This window comes from Sphaeramia orbicularis, chromosome 15, assembly GCF_902148855.1.
Source record: "Sphaeramia orbicularis chromosome 15, fSphaOr1.1, whole genome shotgun sequence".
NCBI classification, from domain to species: Eukaryota; Metazoa; Chordata; class Actinopteri; order Kurtiformes; family Apogonidae; genus Sphaeramia; species Sphaeramia orbicularis.
This window is the reverse complement of record NC_043971.1, coordinates 48,714,926-48,736,172: the sequence shown is the minus strand read 5'-3', so window position 1 is coordinate 48,736,172 and position 21,247 is coordinate 48,714,926. Positions and strand designations below refer to the sequence as shown.

The 21,247-nt window shown below is 37.0% G+C and overlaps 1 protein-coding gene and 1 long non-coding RNA gene across 2 annotated transcripts; one reads left to right on the top strand and one right to left on the bottom strand.

Annotated features, from left to right (window-relative positions):
• The first annotated feature begins 664 nt into the window (after window positions 1-664).
• LOC115434527 (uncharacterized) lies at window positions 665-20,871 on the top strand. The gene is made up of 3 exons (XR_003937549.1): window positions 665-762; window positions 19,523-19,532; window positions 20,859-20,871. It is a non-coding gene; the product is annotated as an uncharacterized LOC115434527 (long non-coding RNA).
• chchd1 (coiled-coil-helix-coiled-coil-helix domain containing 1) lies at window positions 4,422-10,622 on the bottom strand. Its single transcript, XM_030156514.1, has 3 exons — window positions 10,313-10,622; window positions 7,765-7,883; window positions 4,422-4,766 (listed from the first exon to the last, which is right to left on the bottom strand). The coding sequence occupies exons 1-3, from the start codon at window positions 10,449-10,451 to the stop codon at window positions 4,665-4,667; spliced, it is 360 nt and encodes a 119-aa protein (XP_030012374.1). The 5' UTR covers window positions 10,452-10,622; the 3' UTR covers window positions 4,422-4,664.
• Window positions 20,872-21,247: the final 376 nt, after the last annotated feature.

Sequence of the window (21,247 nt, the reverse complement as noted above, 5' to 3'; positions counted from 1 at the left end):
ACAAATAGATTTTAGGATTTGGACAACGTAATATAATGACTCACATAAATATACACACCACTTTTAATTGACGTGTCATCTGTATGCATTATAAGCTTTCAGCGTATATGTTCACATCGTTATTAGCCCCCTGTCCAACCTGAATCGATGCGTCGAACACTGTGGACCGAGGGTTAGGGTTAAGGTTAACAGTTAGGGTTATGTGAACCAGAGATTTTGGCATGAATTGACATGCAACCAAATGGAGTTGAATAACACGTGAAAGGTAAAAAATGCATACATATAGCATGCCAAATGCCATAAGACCTGGTGTGACATACAATGCTATTTCATGAGATCAGTGAAGAACAACTGGATTGCAACACTGTATTGTATAATTGTGTTATAACTGTATTAATAATAAACAAATACCAAGCAACTTCATTAACCATTTCTCAGACCAAAGCCACTACCATCCATCAGTATGCATCCATATCTGTTCAAACTCAAATAAGTGATGCACATTTAAGCTAAAAGCAATGTTCTATGGTGAAATGGAAGACATTTTATTGTTATAATTCCCCTGAATAATTTCTAGTGTGAAACATGCTTCCTGTAATTACAGACTGCTTTTAAAAATGTTTTGTTGTTTTTTAAATGTAGGAAAGCATGGGGCTACCTGGTTGATCCTGCCAGTAGCATATGCTTGTCTCAAAGATTAAGCCATGCAAGTCTAAGTACACATGGCCGGTACAGTGAAACTGCAAATGGCTCATTAAATCAGTTATTGAACCTCAGTTTCTACCCCACTGCAGTTAATGCTGCTAAAAGATAGTGCAATAGAATGTGATTGTGTCTGTGTGTTTTTACTTCTTAATCTATTTATTATGTGAGTGTGATTGTGTCTGTGTTTTTTTTTCTTTTTTTTTTATATGTCAGATGAATGTACCTTTTAGGTTGGCACTTTTTAATTTCGTTGTACAACGTACAAAGACAATAAAGATACAGGGGTTGGACAAAATAATGGAAACACCTTCACCTCAAGATGATAATGCCCCAATCCATACAGCTAGAATTGTTAAAGAATGGCATGAGGAACATTCTAATGAAGTTGAGCATCTCGTATGGCCGGCACAGTCCCCAGACCTCAACATTATTGAGCATTTATGGTCAGTTTTAGAGATTCAAGTAAGACGTCGATTTCCACCGCCATCGTCTCTAAAAGAGTTGGAGGGTATTCTAACTGAAGAATGGCTGAAAATTCCTTTGGAAACAATTCACAAGTTGTATGAATCAATACCTCGGAGAATTGAGGCTGTAATTGCCGCAAAAGGCGGACCTACGCCATATTAAATTATATTTTGTTGATTTTTTAAGGTGTTTCCATTATTTTGTCCAACCCCTGTATTCTTGAGCTGTGTTCAAAATGTGCTTTATTAGCTCACAGACCTTGTAGTGCTCAGGGAGGGGATCGGTGGTGGAGAAGTGTGGAAATGGGATGACTGAGCATTTCAGTGAACTTTAGGCATAACCGTTAATCCATCTATTTAGACATCACTGAAGAACTATGGAAGAGTTTTCAAACAGATATTGCTCTTTCATCTCATTATACCTGACACATTCAAGGCTCAGGTTAAATATCTTTACAAGCTGCTTTTGGCCAGAGGCAAGAAAGCCATCAGTTGGAGATGAATGCAGACAACCCCCATGGGAGGACAACTGGAATGTATGACAACAAAATATGGAGAAACTGACTAATTTTAACACAATACTATCTTTAACCCTTAAAGACCCACACCTAGTTTTGTCACAACTTCCACATGTTTTATCACCAGCTGTTATGATATTATCCTCTGCATTTCGCATATTTCAGTAAAAAATCATGTATTTTCTAATCTAGTCCCTCACACACTTCCAAACATCAAGAAGCTTTAGGAAGATGACCTTGGTCAAAAAATGACAGATACAGAATGGGAGTCAGTGCTTAATCTTATAAATACTCCCTCCCCCTGTGCCTGGCACCAGCTGATACAGTTTAAGATTGTGTCGAGAGTACACCTGACCAGGGCGAGGCTGGGAAATATATTCCCTAATATAGACCCTTCATGTCCTCGCTGCCATGGTCAACCTGTAGACTACATGCACATGTTCTGGGCCTGTCCCAGACTCAATGCATTTTGGTCTAGTATTTTTGGTGCATACACTAGTGTTCCAGAAATATCTCCCCTAACCCATTGTGTGCCTCATTTGGATATAGCCTGGAGTCTCCTTTACTTAAAAGAAATGCTCATGTAATCATAGCATTCACCTCCTTATATTAATCGCCAGTTCTCTTGTACTTCTTTTTTGCAAATTGCATGCACACCCCCCCCCCCCCCACCCCGCCAGCTTCACTAGATGAATCATAGATACAGTATCATGCACTTTCTAAAACTGGAAAAAATAAGAGACACCCTGTATGACTTTAGTAAGACTTGGAACTCCTTTCTTGAATACTATGACAGCTTACAGGTGTTACTGAACAGAGAAAAATAATACCAGAGTAAAGCCACACCCCCCCCCCCCCCCCCCCCCCCCTTTTTTTTTTTTTTCTTTCTCCTTGTTTCTCTTATCTATGTTTTCAATTATGTCAGCATCTTAACTTCAAAAGAAACATGAATTATCTCATCAAGACATGTATGTTCCAAGGTTATTATCATTAACGAAAACTAACGAAATGACGAAAACTAGAACTGTAAAAACATTTTCATTAACTGAAAGAAATAAAAACTATAATTAAAAGAAAAAAAGCAATAACTAACTGAAACTGTATTGTGTGTTTACAAAACAAACTAAAACATCTAAAAATTATGGATAAAATCCCCTTCGTTTTTGTCTTTGTCAATGTCGGATTGATATGAAATCAATTTATTTCCCTCAAGCAATTTTAGCTGCTGGCACCATATGATATTTAATGGTTCGTCACTTCTCGTCACTTGTGTTTTACAACCGTCTTCTCGTCCCCACTCTACCTGGAAACATGGAGAGTAAAGTTGGGAGAAAACAGCAGAGTCCTGTCTGGGATTTATGTGAATTAGACAGTGAAGAAGATAAAAGATATAAAAAAAGACTACAACTAAACTAAAACTAAGCATTTAGAAAATAACAAGAACTAATAAAAGCTAGCAAACCCGCTCTAAAAACTAATAAAAACTAAATGAATTAGAGAAAAAAAAAAAGTCAAAACTAAACTATAATGAAAAATCCAAAATTATTATAACCTTGGTATGTTCTTATTTGGCATCTCTAATGGTTAAGCTGACTGCATGCACTGTACAACCACACATGTAAGATCTGCATTTGAGGGACAAATTGAGGGCTGGGGTGGGAATATGAAGAGAAGGAAATGGAAACCTTGATTGTTATAACTAAAATATTGCAGCACTTCTATACTGTCAGTTCTATGCTTTCTATATGCTCACCTGCAATATATGCTGCAAACAAAATGTACACAACGGAAAACCCAATAAAAATTGTTACGACAAAAATCCTGTATTTTCCTGTTTAATTTGCTAATCATGTTCATAAAAGCTCAGAGTAAATTCAAAGGTTACCAGATCAAATCAGAAAAAAATACATTAAAAAAAGAAGTTTTTCAACAAAATATATAATTTTCTGAACATAAACGTCACTATGGAGCCTCTGAATGTTCAAATGAGTCATATCTGATGACCATGAAAAGATGACAAACTGCATTTTACACCAATTATTTACATACATTGATAGGATTAGTGGATGATCAGGTATTAAACCTTTCAGATCAGTAGAGGGTTTTGGTCACCAGTTTGGGTCTTTATGGGTTAAGAATATACAAAATACTACATACCATATGACTGAACTCCATGGATGCTTGTTAACTGTGACTAAAAGTACCTAGAACTCTTTTGCTCAGACCTATTGTCTGGCCTTACTAAACCTTTTGTTATCATGAAAAAAAAGTTCCAGTAGAAGAACTAATCAGACTGAGTATACTTTTTAAGTGCAAGTATTATAATTAAACAAAACCTGTTCCAAACTAGGGCGTTGTGTGAAATAGCAACTGCCCTCAGTCAGTGGACTTCACTGACGCTTCAAATCAGTTACAGAAATAAAAGCCTTTTTTCCATTCAGGAATATCTAAACCAATCATATTAGACTTATCATACTGTAATGAGTGTAACTGGATCTGATTTTTATTGGACCACCCATGTGAGCCTCCACCAGGATGACGAGGCATTTAAGTGTTCGGTGATAACAGTAAGCTCCGGGCCATCAGCCATGAAACTCAAGGAGGACTGCATCCAACCCCTCCACTAATAACATCTCAGTGCTCAATGAAACCTCTCTGCGTAATTAGATTCAGACAGAAATGGAGTCATTCTGATCAGAGCCAGAAGATGATAGAAGGAGAAAGTCTCCATATATTCAGACCATAAAGCAAATGGAGTTTAAACAGCATTATGGAGTATTAGTCATCAAAATAAAGTAACTGTCAGACCTTCATATTAACAAAAATGCAGTGTGTTCATGTTGAAATCACAGAATTTGTCTTTATTTCTCCTATAAATACATCACACATCCCATCTTTGATTTGTACTGTAGCGATACAGATGAAGGAATGTGTTTGTGCTGAATACTCAGTCCATTTCAAAACCACAGTCTGTCTGTCAGACCTCAGAGCAGAGGTTGGGAAATCTCTTGAGAAGAGTTGTAGCTTCTTTTGGAGACAGACGTCCTCCCTGAAGGCTCGATTTATTCTTCATTGCAGCCTGTGAAGAAGAAAGAAGACATTTGTTCTAAATATCAGGTGCTTCCATAGATATGCTAATTAAATACAACTACGTTAACTCATAAAGACCAAATATCAACCAAAAGCATCTACTGATAGAAAATGTTTAATACCTGTTGATCCACTAATCCTATCAAAACATGTAAATAATTGGTGTAAAATACAGTTTGTCATCTTTTCATGGTCATCAGATATGACCCATTTGGACATTTAGAGGCTCCATAATGAACGCAGAAACACCGTCATCTTCTACAACATTGATTCACCAGTAAAACCCATGGAGCTGGATCAATGACAGTGGATGGACACACTTGGTTTATGTTCAACTAGTGATATATTTTGTTGAAAAAGTCACTTTTTCCTAATTAATTTTTCTGATTTGATCTGTTGACCTTTGAATTTACTCTGAGCTTTTATGAACATCTACATGATCAGTGAATTAAATATCAGAAAATACAAAATCCAGAGGATACTATTATACAAATGGTGATAAATCACTTGAGAAAGACAAAAAATCATTTGAAAGTTGTGACAAAAATAGTTGTGAGTCTTTAACAGTTAAAGCTCAGACTAAATTCAACGGTTATTATATATAAACAGAGAAAATTTTAAAAAACATGACATTTTCAGCCAAATATATTAATTCTACATACAAACAAGCATCTACAACCACTGTCATTTGTCAAATTACATTGGTTTTGATGCTGAACTAATGTTGCAGAAGATAATTGAATTTTGATGTTCACTACAGCGACTATGGATGCATCCGAAAAAGTCACCTGATGCTGCTGAAAAGCTTAGAAACTGTATTTTACCTGAATTGTTTCACTGTATTGATGGGTGGTTTGTGGTTAAAAAGTTATTGAACATTTTCAGTCAGTAGATGGTTTGGGGTCTTTGAGGGTTAAAGTAGTAAACTTATGAGAAAAAAACAAAAACAAAACAAAAATAAAAAGTTGTGTTAGCCCTGCAAAGTAAGGCTAAATGAAAAAAAACACTGTTATTGTGATGCATTTTAAAATTGAGATAAGTGTGGTAATTTACCATGCTATAAAGCCAGCTCCATAAGTACTTAGACAGTTCTGTAATTGTACATCACCACAGCGGATTTGAAATGAAGCATTTAAGATAAGACTGAAGAGTGGATTTTCAATTTTAATTCAAGGGTTTATCAACAATATTACATTAACTGTTTAGAATTTATAACAATTTAAAATGTAGTCCCTCCTGTCTTTAGAGGAATAATCATTTAAACATTAATTGTGATAAACATTGGTATCAACTTATATGAAAATAGTGTAGTTTTTTGTTTTGTTAGGTGATGGCAACAAAACTACTTACTTTAGTTCAGTGTTTCTCAAACTGTACAGCTGGCCCCCTAGGGGGGTGCACAAAGACTTGCCGGGGGGGCATGGGATCACTCCTGGGTGTTTTTTTTTCCTTCAGGTTAGAACATGTAGTGGGTGGAATTAATGTTTTAGCGTTTGAGCACCCTGGACTCACTTTAGGGACGTACAACAAACAAATCTACTGCCATGGTGATCTGTCATGAGACTAGACATATAGTTTAGATTTGGAGAATGGACAAGGATTTTACTGGAAAAGAAAAATGTGCAATGTTTCTGTTTTTGCACAGTTTGTACAGTTTGCACTTTAATGTTCTGAGATGTGCAATGTAAACAGGCTCATTGCAGCCACTGATATTGTTAAAATGTTCATCTTTGTTACTAACATTTGCTTGTTGTTCTAAAAAAACACTAACTTTCTCATAGTTGTAAGATAATTGTGCTGTTCCTATTTTTATTTGAAAAAAAAAATTATCTCAGGGAGCAGTCTTGTTGAGTTTATTTGTATTGTTCAAGCAAAAATCTAAGTTATTTTTAATTTGAACAAAAAATTATTCAGGGAAAATCAAAAAGTATTGTTAAAATATTGATGTTACTTTTGATAAAAGTTATAATTGCACCACTGTTACAGTGTTGTTGGAGTTGAGGGGGGCCCAGATATTTTTTGTCCTCCAAAGGGGGGCCCTGACAGAAAAAGACTGAGAACCACTGCTTTAGTTTATCAGATAAGACGGAGCTTCAAGTATTAAATTGTTCCTGTACTCGGATTCATAAGGGTCAAGAGTGAAGGTTGGGTTTGTTGTTGGTTATTTAAGGTTCAACCTATTGACCTGCTTTTTCTGACTGTTTGATCTGACATCAGAGTTTGCAGACTATGTACATCTGAATCTGTGTTTTTAACTTTATTGTAATGGCTGCAGCCCTCCTTCACCACCACCACCAGCTAGTCCACACATAGTTGACGACTAACTTAGCAGTTGACAGGTTGTTAGTGCTGTCATTGTGTTCTAATCTAACAAACATTAGATGTAAGGTTATGCATTGTGTTTGCTATACACAAAATGCACTTATGTTTAAGCTAAAAATGTTTATTTTATTGCTGACTGCAACACTTGAGTATTTAGTTGTTTAACAAACTTTGTTATGCACTGTCATTGTTATGCGCAAAATGCACTTTTGTTTAGGGATAAAAAGGATTTTATTGCCGCTTGAAATATTTTTTTGAATATTAAATGAAATGTTATCAAACTTTGTTGTACATTCTAATTGTGCATCAAATGTTCTTACTAAAGGACAGAAAATGTATTCTATTGTTGTAATAAATATAAATAAGAGCCATTGTTTTTTTTGTTGTTTTTTGCAGTTCATAATCTGTTGTTGCAGTAGTCAGTGACTAGTTGACTATTGACATAGTCATTAGTTGTAGCCCTAACCTCTTCTACTCAACTGCTGTTCTTTCCCTGACTTTTGCTGTGAAGCACTTTAGGAAAAATGATTTGTAAATAAAGTTTACTAACATTATTTGTTTATCTCCATGAAGACTTAAATGTAGCAAATCTAACAAATCTATGTTTTTCAAAGCCATAGTGTCAGTAGTAGGAGTTTGTGATAATATTAGATGTATGAACAAACCTGGGCCTTTTCGACACATGAATAAAAAGCCTTCACTTCACTGGAGCAAAGCTCTTCCACAAAACTGTTCTGTTTCCAACAGGCCATCATGACCGACATCTCTGTGACACAGGTGGCCTCTGTGGACACAAACACAGATTTTTATTACATATTCAATTCAACTGCAGTAGGGGTGTAACGGTACAGAAAAATTTCCGTTTTCGATACAGAGGTCTTCGGATCAATGGATTTTTGGTACAGTGAAGGAGACCAGTGACAGGTGGGAGGCTAGAGGGGGGTTGCGCTCTGTAACTATCGAAAACCAAAAGTGAAACTTAAGGCTCCCACAGAGTCGGGTGCACTGTGCAGGTACTGTGAGCGGCGCAGACTCCGTGTGCACTGTCTGCAGACGTTTCAGGTTTCATAGTCGAGTGTACCAATTCTCTACATTTCTCGTGACACTTTCCTTTTTTTCTTTTTTCTTTTTTTTCAGAGGACAACTTTATTTTTAATTACAGCTTGTGCTTAATTGACAATCTTAAACTTTACATTCACATTATCATCCATTCCTTGTAAGTGAGCATATACATAGAGGGGGGGGCTCATATAGACAAAAGTGCACATGGACAGGACAAAACAAAATGACAGATTGGCATAAGACAGTGGGACAAAACAGACATAAGGCAAGACAGTGGGACAGAACAGCCAAGTGGTTGCTATTGGATATACTGATGCTAGTCAGATGTATTGTGTTGGCATGAGTGTGGTGTGTGTGTGTGTGTGTGTGTGTGTGTGTGTGTGTGTGTGTGTATATAACTGTTATGTTAATGATGAGTGGGAGCAGGGACAAGGGTGTGTGTTCTGTTCTGGTGATATACACGGTTTTAGGCTATGTTTTAGTTAAGTTTAGAAAAGCTATGAATGGATTCCAGTTATCCTCAAAGGCTTGACATATGCTTCTTCTGGAGAGTGTTATTCTTTTCAGTTGAGATGTATTCTGTGATGAGGTTAGTCCAGTGAGTGATGTGACATGAATTTTTGGATTTCTAGTTTTGGAGAATTACTTTCTTAGCGACAGCTAGAGAAAACAGTAAAGGATTTTCAAATCTGGATGGGAGGTGTACATTGGATATAAGAAGACAAAGTGGTGCTGATTCTGGAACTCAGGATGGTGGATAGTGTTCCAGTAACCTTTATCCACAGGGTGTGTACTTGTTGGCAAAGTCAGATAACATGAAAGTAGTTGTCTGTGCTCCCTAACATACAATGGGAACAGATAACTGTGTTAGCCAGTCCCATTTTAAACATTATTTTTTTGAGTGATGTGAGTTCTCAGAATGATTTTATATTGAATAACCTGTAGGTTGGTGTTAGTGGTCATGGGAAAAGTGTTTTTAAAGAGTTGTTCCTATAAATCAGGGTTGGGAGAGAAGAAAGCTTTAACATCACTGACTGGACAGTGTTTGAGGATAAACACATTGACATCTACACCTCATCAGTGCTGTTTTACATCAACTGCTGTGTGGCCAGTGTAACCACTCTGAAGAAAATCCGTGTCTTTTCCAACAAGGAACCATGGATGACCAAGGATGTCCGTGGCCTTCTGAAAGCATGCAACCAGGCTTACCACACTGGAGACACTAAACAGCACAGGGTGGCAGGGCAAACCTTAAAAGGGGCATCAGGGAGGCCAAAGCTGCATGTAGACAGAAAATTGAGAGCTGCTCTGACAACTCGGACACCGACCCGGCAGGGCAGGGCATACACCATGCCAGCCCAGCCACCAGCAGTGGCATCTCCACATTGGCCGCACAGCTGAACCAACAGCAGTAGACTCCTCCTGTTTAGGTTTTTGAAACCGGGTTTTGAAGTGTGTATAATATTCAAAATTCTGACTGCCTTTGGTTGTTATTAACATTTACTTGTACTTTTGCTTTCATTAATTGAGTACACTTAATTAATTACACTTAATTGTAAATTACTTAATACACTTAAGTACAGTAAATACTACATACTTCCAGGCTTTAACTTGAGTAGCATTTCAATTGACTTGCACTTCTACCAAAGTAATTTTTGGTAGGGTACCTGTACTTCTACTCAAGTGGGATTTTCCAATGCTTTATACAACGCTGGTTGTTTGTCATAAATATGTGGATCATTGTAAAAAACAAAATACAATTACTACTACTACTACTTATAATAATAATAATAATAATAATAATAATAATAATAAAAAATACATGAACGCTGGCTAAATCATAGGGACAATAAAGCCACGGTGTAACAGACAGGACCAGACCGTATTTCCTGTTATAATCAGAACAACTCTACACAGAGGAAATGAAGACTTGCTGTTATACAGTAGCAGACAGGCACATCCTGTTTCCAACCGACAGCCTCCTACAGTCCGTCACATGTCAGAGGACACGCACAGACTCCATCTAAACTGACTGAACAGCTGTAACATGCGGACTGCAGTCAATGACGGCAGCGATATGAACCCACTTACAACCACTAGGCTGTAACAATTAAAGACAGAAGTCTAAGCAGACAAACACGGTCTTCTTACCTCCTTTCTTCGGTTTGCGATTGGCCACAGAGTCACTGAGGACCAGGGGCCTACTGGGTTTGAGCACCGGTCTGCCGTTCTGTTTGCTCACAAGCCTGGCGACCTTCTCCTGGAACAGAATACCCCCCTGCATCGCCATTTCTCTCCTCTAAACCCAAAGCGGCTCTTCACACTGTGGCTGTGCACCGCACACACACACACCACAACATCAAACCGCAGACAAAACCGTCTAAAAAGGACAACAACAGTCTATTCTACCGGAACAGCAAACTCCTCTAATGTGCCGTGATGGGTAGCGCCATAATTTGCCGTAAAGCTAATTTGGTGTCGTAACGTGTTATAAAGTCCCTGCCACCAGTAGGTACTGTCGTAATGGTCAAAAAATTGTATGGTAGTCTAAAAGATTCCTAAAACACACCATAAATAAATAAATAAGACTAAACGATTTAATATCACATTAATATCAACTAAAAAGTCATGTGATCTGCAGATCCGCAACATGTGTAATTTTTTTCAGTACATATAAATAATTCAACAGCTTAATTAAATTGCTGAAATTAACTGACTGACATAAAAAAAATAAGGCATCGAAGTTTAAATAAATAATTGCATATATAAATAAAATAAAAAAACTGTAAATACTGTAATATGAATATAATCTACCATTTCACTGTAAAATAACTCACCTGTCTGTTTAATCTCCGGAACCCAGAGTCACTTTGCACTTAAATGTCATTTTGCACCTTCATCAAACTGAGCATTACAGTTTATTTTGCACTTTACTGTTGCACACTTCCGTTTACACACTACCATTTAAATACTGAGGTTTTTCAGTGAGAGACTGATTACACCCAAACGCACCAATGAATGACACAGAAAATCATTCCTCCTTGTGGCCATCAAACTGTTTAATTCTACCTTATGACCACAACATCATAATTATATACAACAATATTTTTGCTAACTTATTATGTATATTTATTTCATCATCATATTAATAATATTTTGTCTGGCACATAGTCTACTGTACAAATTGTCATTCTAATTTTGTGTATATTTGGTACACACACACACACACACACACACACACACATAATTCATTTATTTATTCATGTATTTATTTATTTATGAGCGACTGTAAAACCCAATGATTTCCCCCTGGGATTAATAAAATATTCTGATTCAGGACCCAGGTCTGTTTTCATATTTCTAATTTATTATGTATATTGTGTTTGCTTTTGTGTTCTATTTTCTACAGTCTGTCATTCTGCTGCTGCACAGTAATTTCCCAGTTATTTGGGATCAATAATAATACTTAGTCATTATTATTTATCACTACTTCAGTAGTAGACTGGATATAAATGGTTTTACTATTAATTATTATTACTATAACAATTACTTACATACCTATATTAACTATATTCAGTCTCTCTCCCTCTCTGTTTCTCCCCCCCCCCCCCCCCCCCCACCCCCTCTCTCTCTCTCTCTGTCTCTCTCATCCCTACTCCCTGGTGTGTGATTCTACAGCTGTTGGATAAGCACCAAACAACATTTTGTCATATGAAACATCCAATTGTGCTTTACATGTTTTGAACAGTGTTAAAAACACAAAAACTACAGAGATTATTAATGCAGTGACTGTTGTGGTCATTTGGAACCGTTAAATTCCAGAGAATTCTCTGAGATCTTATTGTTGATACCTACTTTTCAACATGAGATCATGAAATTGTGTATTATCTGTATCATGTTATCTGTGCACATTATAAGCTTCCACGTGTATGTTCACACCACATCAAATACCATGCACTGAGGGTTACGGTTAGGGTTAAGCAGGGCTTAATTTGAGCCAGATCTCGCTGGATCAGGATCTGGCACCTCCATGTCAGATCTGGAACCTATTTCAATGGATCTGGCTCCTCTATGAAAAAATAAATAGCCTATATGAAAAAAAAAATGTTTTTGTTGTTATCTGTCTTGTTGATCTTTATTCCCCATTGAAGTTACACAAAAATCTTGTGTTCAGATGCATTTTAAGGTAAATTTTAAGGGAAACATGGACTTAACGGGGACAGTCTAAAATGCAATCAATTATCACCAAATTTCGTGTCTGGTCTAGTCATGCCCATTTTCACCTCTCCTAAAATCAAAATGGAAACCCCACTTTTATGGATACTATATGCATTCAAAGTTTTCCTCTCCATAGGTGCACATTATAGAAAAAAGCTTAACATAGCTTAATGTCCGAAAACAGTGATCAGGTATCACCAAACTTAGGAATGGACATCTCTAATCATGTCCACTTTCACCTCTGCAAAAATCAAAATGAAAACCCCGATATTAGGGATGCTGTCCGCATCAAGCCTTATTTTTCTGTTAATAAAACACTTTCCCTTCAGCACCACACGTTTGAGTCCAGTCATTCAGTCCATCTTGGCAATTTGAGAGAGAGAGAGAGACAGACAGACAGACAGGCAGGCAGACAGACAGACAGACAGACAATTTATTAAATAAAATTGGTGATGATGGATTGCAGTTTTAGGGCATTAAGCTACGTTAAGCTTTTTTACATTACTGTTTTAGACTCCACCCCCGTTTTGAGTCACTGGATCCACCCCCCCTCTGCATTCTGGCACCTCCTACTTTACAAATTAAGCACTGAGGTTAGGTCACAGTAATGTAAACCGGAGACCTTGGCGTAAATTGACACACAATCAAATGGCGTTGAATAATATGTGAAAGGTCGAAAATGTGTACATATAGCACGCCACATGCCATATGAACTGGAGTGAAATGCGACATGATTTCATGAGATCAGTCTATTACTTTTAGATAAAACACAGGACTTGTCTGATGCCAACCATCAGTGTAACAATGGCAGCTGACTTTGGGATTACACATGATTTGCCCCTGTGCCAAAAACGTTTGAAACCAAACCTACGCCCATGCTGCCAGGCACTGGCAAATTTGAGGTTATGCACAGTTTCCATTGGAAAGTCCTCAACATTATTGATGTTCTTGTGATACTTGGTGGTGTGACATCGACGGAGAATGCAAGACAAGTCTTAACATCAGCCTGTTTCTGAGGGCATGTTTCAGTGTGGACGCTGAGTCAGCAGATGGGCTGTTAGAGTTGGTAACACATCGAATGAGATCCACTACAATAACATTAGCCTCCAGAAAAAGTGCACCCTGAAGCAGAAACGGACTTACTCACCTTTCACAATCAGTTCAAACATATGCAAAGTAACTGAACCCATGTGACTGCAGCAGCACTGAGGCCTATCACAAATTTGAAATTGTTTGGTGTTTACTGTCATGTGCAAAATCCATTTCTTGCTCTTGTATTATAGGTACAACTAATTCATTGCCTATGTTATATCAATTGGATCGACACTCAGGATCAGCTCCCATCCAGTGGGCCCGGAATTAACCAGCAAAGAGTCATTCTCATCTATCAAAATATAAATATAAATGCATGAAAAATCCTGAGTTAAGTTCATCCAGAATTCTCTCTAAAAACACATTAAAAGTGAGACGGTGTGTCTGATTTATCCTCAGCTTTCCAGGGTTGAACACAGTGCCACATTCCTGTGATTCTGTGCCTGGAAGCTGTCTGCTGTTTGTGTCTGCGCACGTTCATCACCTGCCGAAACTGAGCCTCGTGCACATATCTCTGCACTGGGAAAAACACAGGCTTGATTCTGTGCCAGGATCAGTCTATCTGTAGTTCTCTTGTATCTTTGTGCTGATGCTCTGTGTTGTATAATACTGGAAAGTGAGTACAGGTACCCTACCACAAAATTACTTTGGTAGAAGTTCAAGTCACCAGCTGAAATGCTACTCAAGTTAAAGTCTTTAAGTATCTAGTATTTACTGTACTCAAGTAATTGACAATTAAATGTACTCACATAATGAAAATAAAAGTACAAGTAAATGTTAATAACAACCAAAGGCAGTCAGAATTTTGAATATTATAAAGTTTATCCTGGATTTTAAAACATGGTAACGTAAAAGACAAGCAGTCAAAATATTATAAATGATGCCTACATCACACACTTCAAAAACAAGGTTTCAAAAACCTAAACAGGAGTAGGCTACTGCTGGTATTAGAAACGTCAGAATTTTGGGGAAAAAAAAAGAAAACTATGAAGCTTATGTGGCATCTCAAAACATGGAGGCTACATTACACTTTGTAAACAAGGAATCCAAAGTCTAAACCAGTGACATAATACCAATCCGTTTTTTGGCGTAGCTTTATCCAACTCTCCCTCATATCAACAGATCACCGACAGGTTGAGTGTGGACCGTCATTTGCACTTGTTCATTATACAATTAGGCTCAATAACAAATCAGGTTCCTGCCTTTGTTTCAGTCATCGGTAATCTCAGCCGTGAAAACACCAAAATTCTTTTAATTTATTTTTTGTAACGAGTAATGATACTGAGCATTAAAAATGTATCAGAGTAGAAGTATACAAAACTGAGTTAGGAAATGTAGTGAAGTAAAAGTCAAAGTAAACAGAAAAAAAAATACTCAGTAAAGTACAAGTTCTCCCAAAACATACTTGAGTACAGTAGTGAAGTATTATTACTTTGTTTCTATACAACACTGCTGATGCTAAAGGGTGAGACACAGCACATTTTTCTTACCATGAGGTGGGTGTGTGCGGCAGTTTGTCAAAAGGAGAATGGACACAGGAGCCTGGGATGAACTTTGAGCCTTCATGACCTCTAACATACAGTCTGCCACAGAAAACAATAGTGGGCAGTCTTAAAGTCTGTAAAACGTTGGAGTGTAGACATAAATCACTCTGATAGTGTTTGAGCATTCTTTCAGATGTGCTGATGAGGCATGCTGACCTTTTTTTGTTTACCAGAGCCAACACAAATACATACAATTGTGCGTATTCAACAATACCTATGGTGGAATATCCAGTGTATAATCAGTGTAGATATAGATGAATTATTAATATCAGTTTGACAGAGGAAACAAGATGTGGTGCATTACTCTTGATGTTGAACAAACTCAGTAACTTTCCCACCGCACATGTAATGCAGTTGTTTTTCACTAATAGCCTAATTCATTCGATTTTTTACATTTTTCGTCTCTAACCATTGACTGATTGTATTTTGCATTTTTTCAGTGAAAATCAGGTATTTTCCTATATTTCATTCACTGATCATGTAGATGTTCATAAGTTAAAGTTGAGTGTTATGTCAAAAACAGGGAAAATTGAAGAAAAAACTTTTTCAGTCAAATCTATCATTAACTGAACATAAACCAAGTGTCTTCATCCACTATCATTTATCAAACTCCATGGGTTTCACTGGTGAATCAATGTTGTAGAAGATGATGGTGTTTCCATGTTCACTACAAAGCCTCTGAACATCCAAATGGGTCATATCTGATGACCATGAAAAAATGACAAACTGTATTTTACACCAATTATTTACATGTATTGTTAGGATTTGTGGATCAACAGGTATGAAATATTTTTGATCAGTAGATGATTTTGTTCAGTGGTGGATGTTTGGGCCTTCATGAGTTAAATCTATCTTCACAAAGAAATATTTCTTAAATGTAATTCCATCTGTGTGTTCTAAGAGTGCACAATGATGTGATAAGTGACTTTTACTAAAACATTAGCTGAAAAATTGTCTTTCAGCAGTTGCTTATCCATGAAAAGATGTGTCAGGTTCCAACACATTCAAGATACTTCAGTCATTATGACATAGTTTTGATAATCCTTGTGTAAACAAAGAAAATGGTTGTGGCTGCCAATGTAGCTGCCAATCATCACACAGTTATTCTTCTCCTGTTATTACAGAGCATAAAAAACAGGCAGACAGACAGACACAGCTTGTTGTGGTGTGTGGGTGATGATGGTAAAACATTTCCATTATTCCCTTTCAATGAAGACATATGTTATCGCTGACTGAGCACAAATAATGAATGAATCACATTGGCTCGTACATTATCTCTGCCAAACAACATTTATAGATGTCTTTAGGACTTAAATGAAGAATAAAAAACTATATAAAATACAGCACATCCTGAGTTCACTACAGTAAGAGGCATCCTAAGCCTAACTAGCATGCTTAAAGAAGTGAGTTATGAAGACTATAACTAATTTAAGTAATAAAATAAAAACATCACCAAGAACCAAATTTTAGTTAAGTGTATTTCCTTATTTACACCCAATTGTAAGGACATTGGTTTGGTCTAAATCGTTGTTCATCAGTATTACATAACTGTCTTAGAACAGGAGTGTCAAACTCATTAAAGTTCAGGGGCCACATTCAGCCCAATGTGATCTGAAGTGGGCCAGACCATTAAAACAATAATACAATATATAAATAATGTCAAATCCAAACTTTTTAAGTCTAACTTCTATGTTTTAGAGTGGAAAAAAAAGTAAAATTGCATTATGAAAAATGTTTACATCTACAAACAATTCTGTAAAAAAAAAAAAAAAAGAAAGAAAGAAAGAAAAATATGAACCTGGAATTTCTACTTCAGAAACTTAAGTGCAGTTTTAACTATATTATGTCTCAATTTAACTGTGGCTATTATAGCAGAGGCCCAAGTGCAGAACATGGACTAAGTTCTCAGTTTGAACAGTCTTTATTCACCGATAAGCATACAGGGAAAGGAGCACTAGAGTCCTCCATGTCCACAGCAGACGAGCAGCTGACGAGGGGCAGGCAGGCGCAGAGTTGGGGACAGGTGAAGGGTCCAGAACCAAGCAAGTCAGGAGAAACCAGAGGGCAGAGGCAGAAGACGTGGACAGAAATGGAAGGCAGGTCGGGAACTGGGCAGCAGACGAGGTCAGGCAAAATGCAGGTGGACGTAGTCAGGCAAACAGGCAGGCAGGACAGGTCAGGTTCGGTCAGGTTCAGAAACAAGAAAACAGGCAGGAGTAAAACCTGGACAGTCACACACAAAGCGGAGAACAATCTGGCAATGAACAGAAGACAGAGAGGTGAATGTACAGGGGTTGGACAAAATAATGGAAACACCTTCAAAAATCAACAAAATATAATTTAATATGGTGTAGGTCTGCCTTTTGTGGCAATTACAGCTTCAATTCTCCGAGGTATTGATTCATACAACTTGTGAATTGTTTCCAAAGGAATTTTAAGCCATTCTTCAGTTAGAATACCCTCCAACTCTTTTAGAGACGATGGCGGTGGAAATCGACGTCTTACTTGAATCTCTAAAACTGACCATAAATGCTCAATAATGTTGAGGTCTGGGGACTGTGCCGGCCATACGAGATGCTCAACTTCATTAGAATGTTCCTCATGCCATTCTTTAACAATTCTAGCTGTATGGATTGGGGCATTATCATCTTGAGGTGAAGGTGTTTCCATTATTTTGTCCAACCCCTGTATATATACATATATATGACCCACCTGATGAACCACAGTTGTGCTCAGAGGTGGAGGGAATTGGCTGATGAAGAGGTGTGTCTGTGTTAAAGGGCCAGAGAGAGAAAAAGGACAGCAGATCAGACAGAGAGATCATTTATCATCATCATTTATACATGTGCAATACAACTCACAGATCACAGTGGTTAACAGCAGAATATGGCTAAAATTGCACTCTTAAGATATTTCATGTTCTTGATATTTGTTCAGGTTATTCAAATTTTTTGTGACAGGATAGTTTGTAAATGTAAACATTTTCCTGTAATTTTATTTATTTTTTTACACTAAAAATAAAATTGAGTTGTCATTATTTCTAGGTTATTATGATAGTATTTTACTGATCTGAGCAACTTGAGATTGAATTGGGCGGAATTTGGCTCTTGAACTAAAATGATTGTTAATATCTTGTGTATAATTTTTTTGCATTTGCAAATTCATCCCAGGGGCTGGATTAGACCCTTTGGTGGGCCGGTCTTGGCCCGTGGGCCGTGTGTTTGACACCTATGTCTTAGAATAACCAACTGAGCTGAACATGGATCCAATTAAAATTTGCACAAGGCCAAACACTTTTTGATCAGCTCTGACTTTAAAGGCGTACTATTTGAACATCCTAAGATGTACAACTCAGGACTGACACTCACTTCTACTAGACATTTCAAGACCATCACTTCAAACCACCTTTACTTGAATATTTTTGACTTGCCATGTTTTGTTTATAGGTCTTTCATATATCAACATAATCTTAATCCTTAAAGACCCAAAAGCATCTACTGATCCAAAATGTTTAACAACTTTTTAACCACTAATTCTGTCAATACAGTGAAATAATTCAGGTAAAATGCTGTTTGTCAGCTTTTCAGGTGCATCAGATATCTTTTTTGGATGTATCCATAGTCTCTGTGGTGTACGTGGAAACACCCTCATCTTCTGCAACATTGATTCACCAATAAAACCATATAGTTTGATAAATGACAGTGAATGTAGACACTTATTTTTATGCAGAATTAACACTATATTTTGCTGTCAGTAAATGCAAGGGATAATATATTAAATGGTGATAAATCACTTGTTAATGGATAAATGTAGACAAAAATTCAGTTGGATGTCACCACTAAAGACTGTTCGGGGTCTTTATGGGTTAAATGAAGAAAACCTCAATGGTTTTCATGGCATAAGTAAAGGTTTGAAGTGCATGTAAAACAGTTTATGTGAACCACAAGCTACAGTCCATGACATAACCATGAAGTAGGATCTGCACCTTTCTGGAAAAAGCACATATTTGAATCATAAAGCGATGTTTATTGCAGAACGCATTAGTTTAAACTAGAGGCCAGCAACAACTCATAAATCTCACACTGAGTCTATGATGCTATGGGTTTCTCAAGTGGTTCCAGATGAAAACCTGAGAGCAGAATGTGCTGAACTAGCCTCTAAGGAATGCCTTTCAGCATCCCATCATAGCTGTGTTTGTGTTTCGGCCTCTCCAGCTGTAGCATGACCTTTGGCCTCTCCTGTCCTGTTTGTATTCAGTAGTGCAGAGTCTTCCTCGGCCCTGAATGCCTCTGCAGATCTGCATATGTATTAGCAGCGCAGTCAGCAGGAGGCTGTGCTGGGTCACGGCTGCTTTGTTAGCTTTTACTTCTCTTATGGATGTGGGACAAGCATCAGCTACCGCAGACAAAGACCTCACAGAGGATCTGTCTGCCCCAGCCAAAAAAGACAACAGTTTGATTTAATCAAATGGATTCATTGTGATAATTACTGCTCTTTTCCTCAGCAGAAACAGCATCGTTTAGTTTCTAGCCTTCTCTACCAAGGTATGACTAATGCATCCACCTGTGTTCATCAGGACATGTTCTACTTTAAAAAGGTCAGCATAGAACGCCTGATGGACTAAACAATGTGTCAATTAGTTTTTGGACAGAAAAGGCTATTGACAAGGAGGAACTGGCAACTAGTAATGAAGGATATTTTAGTGCAGCAACAATGAAAACTGTGAAGCAAAGAAATTAAAACTGAAGTTGTCTGATGAACATGGTGGTAAAGTTGTAACAAGATTATGGAGGCTTTAAACCAGGAGCAACTTTCAAACTTCCTCAGCATGATATAAAACCACTTCCATGTTTTTTACCCTTCAGAATAAAAGATTTGGGCACATACACCAAAGAGTAGAGCTGAAATGACCAATCAATTATTCGACTCGCAATGATTAAAAAAATTATTCCCTTACAATTTTCCTGAATCGAAGCTTCATTTCCTTAATTTCACTTCTGCTAAACAATTGTTCCACTGTTGTGTTTCACACGGACACTTATTGTGATGCACACAATGCCAGGATCAGCATAAACAACATGAAGTGTAGCTCAGAAGAGATGAGGACAAAAAGGCAGAAAATGTGTTTTATCACTTTATTACACTGGAATCATCACTTACTCTTTTTAACTTTGAATATTTCACACAAACTTTTTTTTTTTTTTTTCAATTGTATGTTTGTTCCATGCTCACTTGTTAGTAAGTTGGGTCCAAATGTGTTGAAGACTGCAGTGCACTTATTGCTTGTAGATATCATTTGACTTACTTCTATACTTTTTTTTACTTTTATACTGTTGTTATTGTTATTTCTCTGTCTCTCTGTCTCTTTTCTTTCTCTCTCTCTCTCTCTCTCTATATATATATATATATATATATATATATATATATATATATATAATCTCTAAATATGCAAACATATATGTAGCTCTCTCTCATATCTATCTATCTATCTATCTATCTATCTATCTATCTATCTATCTATCTATCCTTTTACTTCTATAATACTTTTTGTGGCTGTTGTTTCAGCAGCTGGTTCTGGTATAAAGGAGTTCTTTGTCATTTTCATTTTCATTAATTGATTTCAAAAACAAATGGAACTGATTTGAAAGTGAATTTCCCCCAGGATCAGTAATGTTCATCTGTGTATTATCATTGTTATCATTGAACATGTACCTACATAGCACAATCAGAAAAGAAAAGAAAAGAAAAGAAAAGAAAAGAAAAGAAAAGAAAAGAAAAGAAAAGAAAAGAAAGAAAAAAAGAAGAGATGTCTTTTAGCCCTGAATAATTTATAGGGGCAAGAGGTCTAGGGAAAGCAACAGCTGGTGGAGTGAAGAGAGGTTCAAAAGGAAGTCTGTGGTGCAAGTGTGTGTTTGAGTATTGAAGGAGTTTCACCTTGCCTTGACCTCCCACCGAGTGCAGGTCCACAGCCACAACTCTTACTAACACAGAGAATGTGTGTAAAATATAAATACAAGAAGGCTATGGGCTAAATCATTGTTGAGAACCCAGAAACACAAGCACACTGTAAGCACATTTCCATAAATACAATTGTTTTTAAGTAATGATTCATCCATCTGTCCATCTGTCTTTCCATCCATTCATCTATCTGTCCATCCGTGTGTCCGTCCATCCAGCCATCATCTATTAGTCAGTCCATTATTATCATCCATCCATCCATCCATCCATCCAT